This window comes from Danio rerio, chromosome 2 (genome assembly GCF_052040795.2).
Source record: "Danio rerio strain M-AB ecotype USA chromosome 2, GRCz13ab, whole genome shotgun sequence".
Classification (NCBI taxonomy): Eukaryota; Metazoa; Chordata; class Actinopteri; order Cypriniformes; family Danionidae; genus Danio; species Danio rerio.
In genome coordinates, this window is record NC_141022.1 from 46,657,081 (window position 1) to 46,673,181 (window position 16,101).

At 39.9% G+C, this 16,101-nt stretch overlaps 1 protein-coding gene across 6 annotated transcripts in view; it reads right to left on the reverse strand.

The window, feature by feature from the left end:
- crema (cAMP responsive element modulator a) overlaps positions 1-16,101 on the reverse strand; it is a 41,173-nt gene that overhangs the window by 18,118 nt on the left and 6,954 nt on the right. For 3 of the 6 annotated variants that reach the window (XM_087241269.1, XM_087241270.1, XM_087241271.1), the window contains 4 exons: positions 13,240-13,356; positions 8,990-9,075; positions 7,870-8,018; positions 6,132-6,320 (listed from right to left, as the gene is read on the reverse strand). In XM_087241269.1, coding sequence (XP_087097395.1) covers positions 6,132-6,320; positions 7,870-8,018; positions 8,990-9,075; positions 13,240-13,356 — 541 coding nt within the window. The remainder of the gene's footprint in view (positions 1-6,131; positions 6,321-7,869; positions 8,019-8,989; positions 9,076-13,239; positions 13,357-16,101) is intronic. The other 3 variants (XM_087241272.1, XM_087241273.1, XM_087241274.1) reach the window with 1 other exon arrangement.

Here is a 16,101-nt window from a genome sequence, read left to right on the forward strand (position 1 = left end):
ATTCACAACATTATTAGTGGTAGTGAACATAGTGGTTGCACTCACCAAGAGGGTTTTAGGGAGAGGCTTGTTGGGACATAAAACCTTCGTATGACCTGGAAGTCCGCAGTAAATGCACAAGTGATTTCTTCTCCGTCGTTCTCGCTCTTCTGGGTTCAGACGGGTTCTACCCAATTGCATGGGTTCAGCGGAGGTTTCAGGGGATACAGGACTGGAAGCAATTGAGCAGAGCGGATTGCGAGTGCGGAGGAGAGTGTCTAACCTTATGGAAAGCTCGATTAGTTGATCCAGAGTTTTCCCATCGTCACGACATGCCATCTCTCGCTGCAATTCTGGCTTTAGAGCCCTTCTGTAGAGCGTGACAAGCGGATCATCAGCCCAGCCAGTTTGCGCTGCCAAGGTGCGGAACTGCAGGGCGAACTCAGCTGCGGAGCGATCTCCCTGTTGGATACACAATAGCTCCTCGCCAGCGTTACGACCACCCTCCAGATGATCGAACACAGTGCAGAAACGTTTGAGAAAGTCATTAAACGAGGGAAATATCGGGGTACTGTCTGGCCAAACTGCAGTAGCCCAGTCTAGCGCTTTCCCAGTGAGCAGTGAGCACACAAAAGCAATTTTCCCGTTCTCGTCCTTAAACAGATGGGGTTGTTGGGCGATAAACAGTTTGCATTGCAATAGAAAGCCTTTACATTTTGCTGGGTTACCTGAGAACTTGTCAGGAAAAGCCAATCGAACTCCGGAAGTCATCGGGGGTTGTGCAACAACAAGTGGACTTGGAGGGTAGTTGGCGGTGGGTTGCGCAGTGGCAGCAGCTTGCAGGTTTTGGAGGGATTTCACCAGTTCATCTGTTAACTGAGTTAGGTGTGTTAGTTGTTGTTGGTGTGTTGACAATACCTGAGCTTGTGTGGTGACTTCGTGAGACACAACCTGGATGGCTGCGGGATCCGTGTTGGGCGAAGTCTTCTGTAACGGGGAGACTGACACGGAGGGATCCATTTTGCAGTATTTATTAAGTCACACTTAAACATCAACACCTCGCACTGTTGTGCGAACATACAACATACAACTCAATGATGATTAGCAGATAACAGAGGCAGAGTGATTACCAAGCTTGAGTCAAGGGCAGGCAGCGTGGTTCAGAGTCCGTAATACAGGCTTTAGTCAGGGGCAGGCAGCGAGAATCAGAGTCCGTGTAATCAGGCTTTAGGTCAAGGGCAGGCAGAAGACAGAGCAGAGTCGAGGAACGGGCTGAAGTGGTAAACGGGAGATCAGGCAGGATAGAACGCTCAGAAATGCTGGCCGGGGCTAAACAAGACTTCGCAATGAAGTGTGTGTGTGAGCTGCTTATATGTGGTACGTGGGTCATTAGTGAGATGGAGAACAGGTGTGCTGGGATCTGAGTGAGAAGGATGACGTAATGGTTAGAAGTCCGGAGATGGTGACCTCTGCTGGTCAGCGAGGGGAATGACTGGGACCGAGTCGGTGACAGTACTTATGTAAACATGTGAAAAGATATTTAAACAATATCTACACACACATACTGTTGGAGTCAGAATTATTAGCCCCCCTTTGTTTTTGTTTTTTCTTTTTTTAAATATTTCCAAAATGATGCTTAACAGAGCAAGAAATTTTCACAGTATGTCTGATAAAATATCGTTCAAAAACACTATAGCATTTACTAAAAATTACTATGGTATATTTGAATGTGGGATCTGTTACTTTTTTCTAGTTTTTTTTATTACCTTGCACTTTTTGTTAACATTTATCATTGTTATTATTGATTAATGTAGTATATAAGTTTTCATGTTCTGATTTCAATGTCTACTAATTAAATTGTTAACATTTATTCATTTGTTTTCTTTTCGGCTTAGTCCCTTTATTAACTTGAACTTGTGGGGGAAACCAGAGCACCCGGGGAAAACCCAAGTGAACGCGGGGAGAAAATGCAAACTCCACACAGAAACGCCAACTAACCCAGCCGAGGCTCGAACCAGTCACCTTCTTGCTGTGAGGCAAACGTGCTACCCACTGCGCCACCGCGTCTTATTGTTATATTCTTAAGAATAAACTATGATGTGTTCATTGGATGAGTGTACTTGCTATTATATTGTCATTCTGGCATTATATAATATATGGCATAAAAATGGTTCTAAATTGACAATAATATTGTTTATTGCAATATATTTTAGTGCAATATATCATACAATAAAAAAATAAACATTATTTTATAGGCCTATAAACAGTTTGTTGTTTACTAAACTGTTTGTTTAAAGCAAGAATTTTACCTTTAAAAAAGTGAGCAAATATTTTATATATTTTTCAGAAAGTTATAGGGGACCTTTTCTGCCCCTGATGTAAGGATGTAAAATAAGTCCCTAGACATGTGTATGAGTTTCAACCCATGCGGACAAATAATTCTTTATAACTCTTTAAAACTGCCCCTTTAAGACTTTGATTCTAATTGTGTCATTTTGGTAACTGTCGCTTTAAATTCAAATGAGATTGTGCTCTTTTCAAAAGAGGGCAGAGCTACAAATGCCTATGTGTCAGCATAGTGGCAGATTTAAAAACAAGTCTAACATTCTATGCTAACGAGGGAGAGAATGTCACTAATGAGTGGGGCTTTCCTCCTCTGATGAGATGTACAAAGGGAGAATGTCAATCAAAGTGTTTCTGCAGACTGTTTTTATGAAGTGTGATTATTCATTCATTCGTTTTCTTGTCGGCTTAGTCCGTTTATTAATCCATGGTCACCACAGCAGAATGAACCGCCAACTTATCCAGCACGTTTTTACACAGCGGATGCCCTTCCAGCTGCAACCCATCCACACACACTCATTCACACACACACACTCATACACTATGGACAATTTAGCCTACTCAATTCACCTGTACCGCATGTCTTTGGACTGTGGGGGAAACCGGACCACCCGGAGGAAACCTACGCGAACGCAGGGAAAACATGAAAACTCCACACAGAAACGTCAACTGAACCAAGGCTCGAACCAGCGACCTTCTTGTTGTGAGGCGGCAGCACTACCTACTGCGCCACTACGTTGCCTGAAGTGTGATTATAAAAAAATTAATTAAAACATTTTTACCAGTAGAAGCTGGTTATATTGACAGACTGTTGCCACACAACTGTTTAAACCCTTATAAAATTGATTTAGTCCTCTGTAATATCTCAAGGACCTTTTACGTAATTCACTGTAGAACAAGACCAAAATACTGATTACGAATCTTGTTTGCATTGTTCAGCACAAAGACTTCTAACTACCCAGCTTATCAGAGAACATTCGATATTCTTGCGATATTAAAGTTTCCATTCAAAGTCAGATTCCCAGCCAACAAAGTAAACACGCTGAAGCCTGTATGTTTGCAATACATCAAAATCAAAATCTTCCACCATAGTTTGCCAATATTATGTCACAACATATTTAGCCTGTTTTTTTTCTGGGTTCCTGCACAACCTACTCTTGCAAAATGTGGAAGTTCAGCACATAAAAACAAGTCTAACAAGTTTCCCACAATGCAACATATTTAGTGTCCTTTCAAGATCAGGGCCTCATATCACTAACAAAGCTCATTCCCAAACATTTTCACACTATTAAATTTCCACTTTGTTAAAAAGACAACAAATACAACATATTGTAAAAGACACACTGTAAAACATGTTGGTTAATGAACAGGTTCTGTATTTTGTGGTTCGCATGGTGTTTTCTGTTTATTCACAGTTGTCAATTGAATGTTGGGAGTTTTTATGGAGCCAGATTAGAATCTAAAGTGATTCATGCAAAAGACACAATGTACCCATGTGTAGTCAAATTCACATGCATGAAACCAAATTCATGTGCACAAAATATCTATATGTATTCACAAAAACAATTTACTTGCACAAATTACTGACATAATTTCATAAAATATATAGATGCTCCCATCGATGGGCCAAAGATCAGTCTCTGCCGATCATTGCATTTCGCGACTCGATCGCTACTCGCTGATCTTCATGAACCAATCGCAAGTGTTAGTTTACGAATTTTCAACCCAGGTAATACATCCACAGCACGACAACACGTGAGCAGTGTGTCCAGTAATTTTCAGTAAAACCACATTTGCAAATGTATAACAGTGTAGAACATTTTTTTAATGTTTAAAATTTGCGAGTTCATCCTGAATGAAAATGCGGTAATTTGTACCTTTCAGCCAATTAGATGAGAGCTGTATTCGATGTGACTCACTCTGCACAGCTTTTATGCAGTCTGATCCTCTCCAGCATGGCAAACCAGGCTTCAAGCCATAACTATTATTTTTGCTGAATTGCACTGACGAAACACTTAAGGCTCTATTTTGATGATCTAGGCGCAAAGTCTAAAGCGCATAGCGCAAAAGCATTAAGGGCGTGTCCGCATCCACTTTTGCTATTTTAGGGATGAAAAAATATGTTTTGTGCCGCTGCGCATGGTCTAACAGGGTTGTTCTTATTCTCTTAATGAGTAATGGGTGTGTTTTGAGTATAATGTGCATCAAACCAGAGTCTCGTCTCCCATTCCCTTTAAGAGTCATGGTGCATTTGCTATTTACATGGCGGACTTTGTAAGTGGAAAAACTGAAAGCCTCACTATGAGAAAACAGTTAAACAGAGCATCTGCAGCGCGAGGATAAAGAACGAACCTCTTCTTTACTTTACTGCTTTACTTTTGAGGGATAGGGAAACGGTGTTGTACGAACTGCACTGAAGACATCCATATGTAGTCTACATATTTCATTTCATTTGTTAGACGCAAAGATTTGCTTTAAAACTCTTTCTAAATTCAGTTCTAATTTCCAGCAAACGAATAAAAGAACAATAATAACATAGTGTGGTCAAAAAACGAAGTTATATCCAAACTCACATCCTTTTCTTAGGCCCCATATGGTGATGCAGACGTCTCCAAAACGGGTGGACAAATCTAAACATGTTTTTATTAAAACAAATATAAATGTGCATATAATTAATAATAGTGCTAATAATAATAACATTATACAAATGCAAATTGTCAAGAATACAATGAAAAAAGCCGCCAACATGAAGAAGGCATGGAGGTAGTGTTTTTTAATTTATGTAGAAAATAATCTTTTTTTTTACATTTTAATCCTTTATTTTTTTTTCCATTTTTAAAGATAGTTGTGTATTGCTGTAGATCCTATGTGCAATAAGTGTTTGAACATGCATAGACGCATAACTAACGCACTCTGTACTGGACTTAAGACCAGCTTTTACTTGGTCACTGGCGCAGTCTATTTCAGTTCCTCAAAATAACAACGCTCCAACAATGCGCCCTAACACACCTCCTTTCTAGACCGGAACATCCATGAGTTCACAAAGTGGCTCAAATGGATTTGCTATTTAAACAACCTAAAAATGCGCTGGTCTGAAAGTATCAACAAATCGCCCAAACACGTCTTGCGCCTTATTGCACCGGGTGTATAATAGGATCCTTCATTTCCATCATATCTGATGAACGTAAACAGGCTGTTGTTAAATAGACCCTATCATTCAGTAATAAATATATAAATATAAGCATTTTAAAATGACTCTTATAATAAATTTATTTCTTTTTTATTAAACAAGAAACAAAAAAAAATGTTTGCATGTGTACACCGTGTCTTTTGTGTCAATTACTTTAGATACTAATCCGTCTCCATAGTTTTGAATTCTGCTCTGTCGACTTTTGATGTTGAAATTTAACATTGCAGATTAACAAAGTGACTCATATAGGCATTTTTGTAGTTTGAGAGAAGATATTGTTTAAGAAGTAATTTAGAGTTTGTAAAATAACAAAAAAAAGCACTGGCAGCTCATTACCAGGTCTTTGTACTGTCATTTACAACACAAACACAGACAATATATCACTTCAAACTATTAAAAAAAGTAACTTTTCAACAAAAAACACTTTTAGAGGAAAGACCAAGATCTCAATTCAATGGCATAAATAAGTGAAAAAAAAACACGAATCACAAAATTTATGCAAATTTATGCATATTTTTACAGTGCATGTAAGCTTATTCTCTCAAATAAAAAAGGAGGAATGTGGTACAAAACACAGTAAGGGGTTTTCTATTGGAGTAGTTGTATTCCCATGTCTTACCCTGAACAAGCACCTGTCCAGCTGTGAGCAGCAGCTGTTGGCCGTGGTCTCCAGGCTGTGCTCCATATTGCAGGATGGTGGCCCCGGGCTGAGGTGTGGCGGGGCTGGGGAGAGTCAGAGCCTGAACCCCTTGTAAAGCCTCTCCTCCAGGGCCGGCCAGCTGGATTGCTCCACCCTGAGTGATTGCAACTACACAGACAAACAAGAAGATGTACAGTGTTGAACCTAGGGCTGTGCAATATGACAATATAAAGTCAAGCCCGAAATTATTCATACCCCTGACAAATTTGGATGTAAGGTCACCAACCCAGGCTCATTCTAAAAACTTACCACTATATACATTTCTGGAGAGCACCAAATACATCCCAGAAGCTACTTTTTTTGCAGTTTTTGTTTTCGCAAATCCACCAGAGGCCGCTGTGTATGCTTTTTAAGATCTCAAAATTCTCTCGCAAGTGCCATTTGCGTAAAACCACCAGAAGCTGCTGTTGACTCACTGACTGATTGACTGATCGACCCTTCTCTTTACCTAAACCCAACCGACAGTTTTAAAAAGCAATCCAGAAAAACAAGCCCTCTTCTGATTATACCATATTTTACCATATTTTCAGATTTTATCACATCCTTATGCTGTTATTTACTTGTTTATTTTATTTTTTTGGTTTCTGTTTTAGTCTTACCCGCTTTCTGAAACCCTACTTTGCCGGACTTGCACCCTGTCGTCGTGATCAACTCCTTTCTGCCTTTCAAGTCAGACAACGTACATGGTGAGCTACTGGCCATCTGGAAACAAGGGGTAAGCCGTCCATACGGAAGTAAGCAGCCAGCTTGGAAGTGAAAAAAGGAACGCCGCCAGACCACCCCGTAGCATTCATTTTAAAGACGAAATGCAGCCATACGTACCTCTGGCTACATAATTTGCGATCTCCAGAAACGTATATAGGGCTATGTTTTCAGAATGAGCCTATGTTACTTTCTTTTACTCAGCCAGGTTTTTTTTTTCCAGAAATAACACAGGCTTCAGAAAATAAGACGATGTACAAAGGCATCATAGTGGAAATAATTTTTTTTTTTGCTCTTATTTACATTTGAACAAAAAAATGTCCTATCCAAAATTGCTCAAACTTCTTATTTAAAATGAGTTGAAACAACACAGTTATTTTTTGTGGAGACAACTTAATTCTTTCATGTTTAATCCACTCAAATTTGTAAAACCTAATAAGTTAACTTAATTCCTTTAAGTTAACACAATTCTTTAGGATTTTTTGGGACAGCTTAATTATTTTATATTTAATCAACTTAAATTTGTTAACCTTATCGATTTCTGTTTGGACAACATGAAGGAATTGTGAGGAACCCAGCATTTTTTAGTGTGTACTCATGTTCATATTTATGTCACAGTCTATAGGAAATTTAAAGTTTTATACCATTCCAAATAGTCCAAGCTGTTCTAAAGCATCCTAATTACCCTGATTGATTGGAAACAGCTGTTTTAATCAACTCAACAAGTGAAAAACAGAAGCTCTCTGCTGTTGGCTTGTGGACAATCATGGTAAAGTATGTAATACAGAACTGTGTTTTTCACCAATTCTGCGTTAAGAAATTTTTGGGGGCGCGGCTAAGGTTTGACTTGATGACACATTGGAGCCACAGAGTTTGGCTCTGCCCTTAACACCATAATAACAACTGCATATTAGCATCATTGGTTTTCAATGAATATCTCAGGCGTGGGACGTACTGTACTGTCCTGAGCTGGTCTGGTAGATTGAAGATGGAGTCGTCACCATAGCAACACTGGAGGTGGGCGGAGCTTCTTCCTCCACTTTCTCCTCTTCGTCAATCTTTGGCACGACCCGTGCATCTGACGACAGCTCATTAAAGATTTTCCTAAAAATGTGGATGAAAACAAACCTCAGCTAAAAACAACAGAAAACTGACAATGATCACCTTAGGTACACCTCATGTGCTTTATTCAGTGTTAAATGCTAACAGTGTGAGTTTGAATGGCATTTTACATGACATTTATTGCCATACTACTGAAAGCAGCAGCAGATAGTTCACCTCAGAGTTCATCTTGAAAATAAAATAAAACGTTAAAAAACAAATTGAACTTTAGAACTGTGACTATAAACCAACATATCTCAGTGATTCAGCATCTAATATTGTTTAAAGGTTTAATATGTATTAATTAGATTATAAATCTTACCATTTTGTGAATGAGTGCATATTCTGTGCTTCTGAATGGCTGTATTTAAATTTCTGTCATGTTTTGTCTGGTGCAAACAGCAAAATTCCTTATCACTGCAAATCTCATGAAGTAGCGTGTTAAGACGCGGGGTTACAGTGTAACCTGCTCACCCAATGTTTACGCTTGTAACATTTATATTATTTGCAAATTAACCTCATGTGGAACTCTAAATCTGTGTCTTATTTATAGTATGCTATGTCCACCGAAGGTCACATTTTGCTCATGGGTGCTTGCTTTGAGAGCCTTTCTGAATTAATGAATGAAATACGCGGTTTTCCACCAAGGCAACCCGGGGAGCTGAAATATAATTGGCCAAACTGGCAGTGAGCAGGTTAAAAGAACCAAAACAAAGACAGACGTTCTAGCATGGAATGCCTATTTTAAAAGCAGAATATCTGACTTCAGCATTGTTTTTCAGATAAACAAGATGTTCACAGGGCATGTTTCTTAAATATCTGCAAACATATTATAGTATTTTTATGCTTTAGAAGAGTCAAAAATGTACATACAGCACCTTTAAAAGAAAATCTTACTCCTAATATTTGCAAAAAATAAAATAGTTTATAAATAATGCTAGTATAATACTGCGTTGCTCAAGAATGGATCTTACCTATACGACGGTCGTCTGGACAGAATCTCTCTCCTCTTTTGAGGATCTGATGGTGTTGTTCCTGCACCAGCAGTATCAGCAGCTACCTGAAAACATACAAAGATAATACGCATAAAAACACATTTCAATGCCAAATGAACCTTTAAAATAAACATTTCTTCAAGGGAACATTATCATCAGTGAATAACAAAGCTTTAGTAACTACCACCATATAGCCTATATACTGTAAACAGATTTTAGGTCCCGTGAAGTGCTTTTGAAATTGTTCAGATGTTGATCTACCTGTACTATTGCACACACTTTGTAACATTTTATTTATCAAATTTAAGAGCCTCTTTAACACTTATGTTTATTTTATCAGATCAGATATTTTGTTTGAATATTTTTGTCTTTGACTATTAAAAATATTTGACTTTGTACTGTTGGTAAATTAAAATAAAGTGGTTAAACAACAAAAATCCTAATATACCTAAATGTATAGTTTAAAAAATATTCAATAATTATCTAGATCAAATGATTTGAAACATGATGTAGTAACAATTTTTTTTGCAATATCGCCCAGCCCTATTACTAACATAATGATACTAACATTTAAAAACATTATTGTGGGACTTTATTGTGGGACTTTCTTTTTTTTACTTTTTTACTTCATGGGACCTTTAAAAACATAAAAAAGTGAGTAAAAAATTAATAATTTGAGCTTGATAACAAAAAAGGCCAAATCCATTTGGAAAAAAACACAATAATGACTTTATTATTTTTGATTGTACCATTACTTTAAATAAGTAATGCTCATAAAAAAAACAACCATGCTATGTGACCATAAGTACTTTCTTTCTTCTCCTGAGCAGATTTATTTTGTCCGACTTGGGATTTGTGTGCGTGTGTGACGGAAAAGATCAGATGTATAGACTCTCACACAACCCCAATCTCATTACTGCTCCACAAAGCCACTCTCGCTCTTCTTGTTACTATGTCATTCTGCTTCTCCTTCATCCCACTGATCCCAGGATGAGCAAACTGTGCCCTGTGATTGGCTGAAGCCTTAACTGGCTGCAATGCAATTGGTCAGTTCTCCAGGTGAAAGGACAGGTAAATGAATAACAGGATTGTTGTTTAAAAGAGGCTAACAGATGAGTTCATGTTTTGGTTTAATATGTGTGGACTGTAGATAACTTATGGTAATGTTTACACAGTGGCGCAGTAGGTAGTGCTGTCGGCTCACAGCAAGAAGGTCACTGGTTCAAGCCTTGGCTGGGTCAATTGGCATTTCTGTGTGGAGTTTGCATGTTCTCCCTGTGTTTGCGTGGGTTTCCTCCGGGTGCTACGGTTTCCCCCACAGTCCAAAGATATGTGGTACAGGTGAATTGGGTAGGCTAAGTTGTCTGTAATGTAGGAGTGTGAATGAGTGTGTATGGATGTTTCCCAGAGATGGGTTGCCGCTGGAAGGGCATCCGCTGCATTAAACATATGCTGGATAAGTTGGTGGTTCATTCCGCTGTGGCGACCCCAGATTAATAAAGGAACAGAGCCACAAAGAAAATGAATAATTAACAGAGCAAGGAATTGTTCACAGTATTTCCTATATGTTTTTTTCTTCTGGAGAGTCTTATTTGTTTTATTTTGGCTAAAATAAAAGCAGTTTTAAATTTTTTTAAAACCATTTTAAGGTCAACATTATTAGCCCCATTAAGCTATATATATTTTTTATTTTCTACAGAACAAACTATCATTATACAATTATTCGCCTAATTACCATAACTTGCCTAATTAGCCTAGTTAAGCCTTTAAATTGCCCTTAAAGCTAAATACTAGTATCTTGTAAAATATATCTATTAAAATGTACTGTCTTTGTTACCACGACTGGGGTGGAGTGACAGGAGACCACAGGAGGTAAGATCCACTATGCAGTTTATTCAACAGTCAGGCAAGCAATGGTCATGCAAACAGGTATATGAAGGTAGTCCAGAATCGTAAACGTTTAAACAGGCAAATGGTCAAAAGGCAGGCAGCTAAACAGGAAGACAAGGTACTAGGCTAGGATCGATACACGGAGAAACAAGACATGGAAACGCGTTGTAATGTATACAGGGAAACAAGACTCTGCACCCTGGTAGCGTGAAAGAGTGGCTTATGAATGGGATGTAATCAGTCTGTGAACAAGGCTCAGCTGGTGCTTGCAATCAGGATACATGAGTGAGCAGGCGTGCGTGTTTGGGAGCAGTGCATGTATGAATGTGTAGTCCTGGGGAATGCGGAAATGAAGTCCTGAGTTCGTGTGAGAACCAGCGATCCTCTGGAGAGCGATCGCTGGTTGTGACATAGCCCCCCCTCTAGGAGTGGATTCCAGACACTCCACTTACTGTTCAGGCGGGAGGCGGAGCGGAGGCAGAACAGGGGGAGGGATGGAGGGCCAGGACCATGCAGCTGGGGCGTACCTGGGGCGTGGAGCTGCGGAGGGCCTGGAGACTGGAGCTGCGGAAGACCCGGAGAGTGGAGCTGCAGTGGTCCTGGATCACGTGGCAGCGAAGGACCTGGAGTCCTGCGAGGAACCGGCAGGGCTGGAGGCTTGAAGGGAGCCGGCAGGGCGAGGAGTCTGGATGACGCCGGCTGGGTGAGCTGTCTGGATGGCGCCGACAGGACGAGGAGTCTGGATGGCGCCGACAGGGCGAGGAGCTGTAGTCGTTCGGGAAGCCCAGGTGGCGAACACTCGGGAAGCTCAGGCGGCGGCGACCACTCGGGAAGCTCAGGCGGCGGCGGCGACCACTCGGGAAGCTCAGGCGGCGGCGGCGACCACTCGGGAAGCTCAGGCGGCGGTGGCGACCACTCGGGAAGCTCAGGCGGCGGCGGCGACCACTCTGGAAGCTCAGGCGGCGGCGGCTCTGGCCGAGGCGCTGGCTGCGACGTCGGCTCTGGCGCTGACTGCTGCGTCGGCTCTGCCTGCGGCGTCGGCTCTGGCTGAGGCGCTGGCTTCGGCGTCGGTTCTTGCAGCGGTGTTGCCAGCTCTGGCGGTGGTAGCTCCGGAGGATCTGGCAACACTGGACGGTCTGGCAGCACTGGAGGGTCTGGCAGCACTGGACGGTCTGGCAGCACTGGAGGGTCTGGCAGCACTGGACGTTCTGGCAGCTCTGGAGATGGCCTTTCAGGGGCAGGAACAGACTTGGGACTGGAAGCCATCTTGTGAGCTGGCTGACTGGGAGCAGCCATCTTGTGAGCTGGTTGTGGAAACTGGGTCGCAAGCCCCGTTGCCAGCGGGTCTTGCTCTCTACAGCCGCCCCCCCAAAAGATTATTTGGACTTTCGTCCGCCTCTCCTATGGTGAGGGAGGATCCACTCATTTGAAGTGCCAAATCAATAAATTGTACCAGTGTCCAGCGGGGATTGTGTTGTGGCATCATGGAGTACAATGGCTCAGAAAGTCCTCCATGAAAAAATATTCTGAGACATCCTTCATCCAGGGTGGTACGGTGGGCCAGATTAATAAAGTCCTCCACATACTCTTCAATAGACCGGGCATCCTGACGGAGGCGCATGAACTGAATACCTGCTGGATCCATGTTCTGGCCGAGTCTTCTGTTACCACGACTGGGGTGGAGTGACAGGAGACCACAGGAGGTAAGATCCACTATGCAGTTTATTCAACAGTCAGGCAAGCAATGGTCATCAGGTGCAAACAGGTATATGAAGGTAGTCCAGAATCGTAAACGTTTAAACAGGCAAATGGTCAAAAGGCAGGCAGCTAAACAGGAAGACAAGGTACTAGGCTAGGATCGATACACGGAGAAACAAGACAGGGAAACGCGTTGTAATGTATACAGGGAAACAAGACTCGGCACCCTGGTAGCGTGAAAGAGTGGCTTATGAATGGGATGTAATCAGTCTGTGAACAAGGCTCAGCTGGTGCTTGCAATCAGGATACATGAGTGAGCAGGCGTGCGTGTTTGGGAGCAGTGCAAGTATGAATGTGTAGTCCTGGGGAATGCGGAAATGAAGTCCTGAGTTCGTGTGAGAACCAGCGATCCTCTGGAGAGCGATCGCTGGTTGTGACAGTCATCATGACAAAGATCAAAGAAATCAGTTATTAGAAATGAGTTATTAAAACTATTAGGTTTAGAAAGGTGTTGAAAAAAAAGTCTTTTTTCCTTTAAACAGAAATTGGGGTAAAAAATAAACAGGGGGACTGATAAGTCTGGAGGGCTAATAATTCTTACTTCAACTGTATCGAGTGTATGAAAAACTAAATGTGTTTACCTGTACAGTTTGTATTTGAGGCGATTGTATGACGGAGGGCTGTGTCGTCTGAATGACCCCTTGCAGCTGTAGTGTCTGTCCATTAGGTAATGAAACCACAGACACTCCCTCATTTACCTACGAGAGGCACAGAGACAAACACTGTTTTTGTTTACTTAAAATGTTAACCAACACTTTATTAACTAATCATTTACACTTTAAAAGGCTAGTTTTAATAATACAATCTTGGGCCCAAAATGGACGAATCCATTCAATGGGTTTCATTTTTAAAAGATTTTAAAATAAACTTTTAACCCAACGCAGGGCTCAAAACTGACTGAAATTGAGCTGAGTGATTGACCACTGATATTAACCAATCCATTCGCATTCTGTTCTAGCGCAGTGGGCCAATGGGAAAAGCTTGAATGCGGGACAAGCATTGCAGGCTTTGTATGCTGCAGCAAGTTGACATGTCAACTGTTTTAAACCAATCCTGAGCGCTGCGTTTGGTGTTTTTAGGTGCAAAGATGCTTAATGCGTGAATGCCTAATAAATCCGCACATGTGGTGAACATTGATATCTACAACATTGGAGGCAACATTGGACAAATTCACAAGATTTGATATATATATATATATATATATATATATATATATATATATATATATATATATATATATATATATATATATATATATATATATATATATATATATATATCAGGGATGCCACTGTTCTCAATATATTATTGAAGCGTACACGGTTCAATACGCGCTTGTGAATTGCGGTTTTCTCGGTTTTGCGTTTAAATATTTATGTGCATTTTATATCTCCATGAATTGACTGTGTGTGCCTCTAAATCCATGAGCTGAGATGAGGAGTAAATATCCAATCACTATGCTCTAAAGTTAGGGGGCGCTTGACCATCATTCCACACTTTAAGTGAGGCTGAGGCAACAGTACGAGGAAGCGCCGGCGAAGTGAGGCAACACTACAAGGAAGTGCCGGCGAAGTGAGGCAACAGTACAAGGAAGCGCCGGCGAAGTGAGGCAACAGTACGAGAAAGTCTTTCTAATCTGCGGTGTGAGGACATTTCTGTTTTGCCGGTAAGTATAATGCCAATAAAAGAAAAAACGGTGAACAAAAAATAACGTTTTACACGTATAACCATGACTGCACATCTGCAGCACCATCACCCAGCAATATCACTGTCTGAAGGCAGGATAGCAGAGAAGGTAATACAGTCCTCCAAATAGAAACAATCCCTCACTGAATCTACCCAACTGGTTCCGAGAGACACATAAAACTAACAAAGGCAGTGAGGGTGTTTCCTGCTAAAGATTTGCAGCCGTTTTCGATGATTAGAGATGTGGGCTTTTATAAAAGCACTCGATCCGCGTTACAAACTACAGTCTCGCATTATTTCAGCACCGAGATAATTAAGATGGTTTATTTATGTTTACTTAAGTATAAATATGTTGATTTGATATGGCCAATTGATTTTTATTAACTTCACATGTATGTTTATTTTCAAAATGTAGGAATTTATGTGTTCCCCAGTTTGTACATGGGCTACCAGCAGCTGTGAGATTTCATTGTTATTTTTTTTTTATACAATACACTAGGAACTAGTGTACTTCTCTTGGCTTTTGAGTAAAAACATTTTTTAAATTTTTTTCTCCTTAACCGTTTACTGTTCCTATTGCCTATAGAATAAAAAAAAGCACATGTCAAGCCATGAGAATCAAACCAAACACTGTGTTAAAAAAACGATGTATTTATTGAACTGTAGGCTAGCTGTATTGTTTCATACCTAATATATATATATATATATATATATATATATATATATATATATATATATATATATATATATATATATGTACATGTGGCTCTTTGAACAAAATATGTGGCTCTATAGTTGTCTCCCTTTAATAATACTTTACAGTTAAAAAATGTATATCCGTCACTAGAAATCAGTTTCCTATTGAAAAAATAATTACAATTCCTGTTTTAATGTCAGTTTTCAATACAGAAATGAATAAAAACTTAGTTAACAATAAAAGGACATCAGTGCATGTGTGTGGGGCTGTGGATAAACTAGAATCGCGACACCAATAAAGAGCAAACAACCTGCGTTTAATTGAGTGTTTGTAAAAATGTATTTTTTTTTTACAGTATTGTTGTTTTTGTTATTTTGTATGTTGAATGTTTCAATTCATTATTTTCATTAATTATTATTATTATTTACTTGTTTAGTTTTTTATGTAATTTGAATGTGTGTATGTGTATGTATATTAGGGGTGTAACAGATCACAGTTGAACGATGTTTCGTGCAAATCACAACCCACGTTTCGAAACACACATGATCAGCAGATTAATACACCTTTTTGTAGAATAATGATAAATTTGTAATGATCATCAGATAGATTGTCTCTCGCTTCATTAAAATCACATGCATAAAAGCATTTAGGCTTTCCTGTAAAATATAATGATGACGGAAGAAGTTGTGGTAGATTATTCAGGATGTGGTGGGTTTCTTAGGTATTTTCTGTCTTTACTTATTTAGCCTGCATTAATGCATTCAGTGTAAGCTGCACGATTAATCATATATATAAAGATAAGGATCTCAACACCCACACAACATAAATTATAAATGATGGTGATTTGCATATGTTTATTAATCCTTCGAATCTCTGCATTCAAATCTGTGTTTGAAAAAACGTAAAATTGTTGTGTTGTGCAAAGGTGTGGCGCTGTGGATAAACTAGAATCACCACACCAATAAAGGGCAAACAACCTGCGTTTATATGGCACCAAGCGTGCAGTTAATTTGCCCTTTATTTTCAAAATAATAGTAAAGTACGATTTTTGTTATTTAAA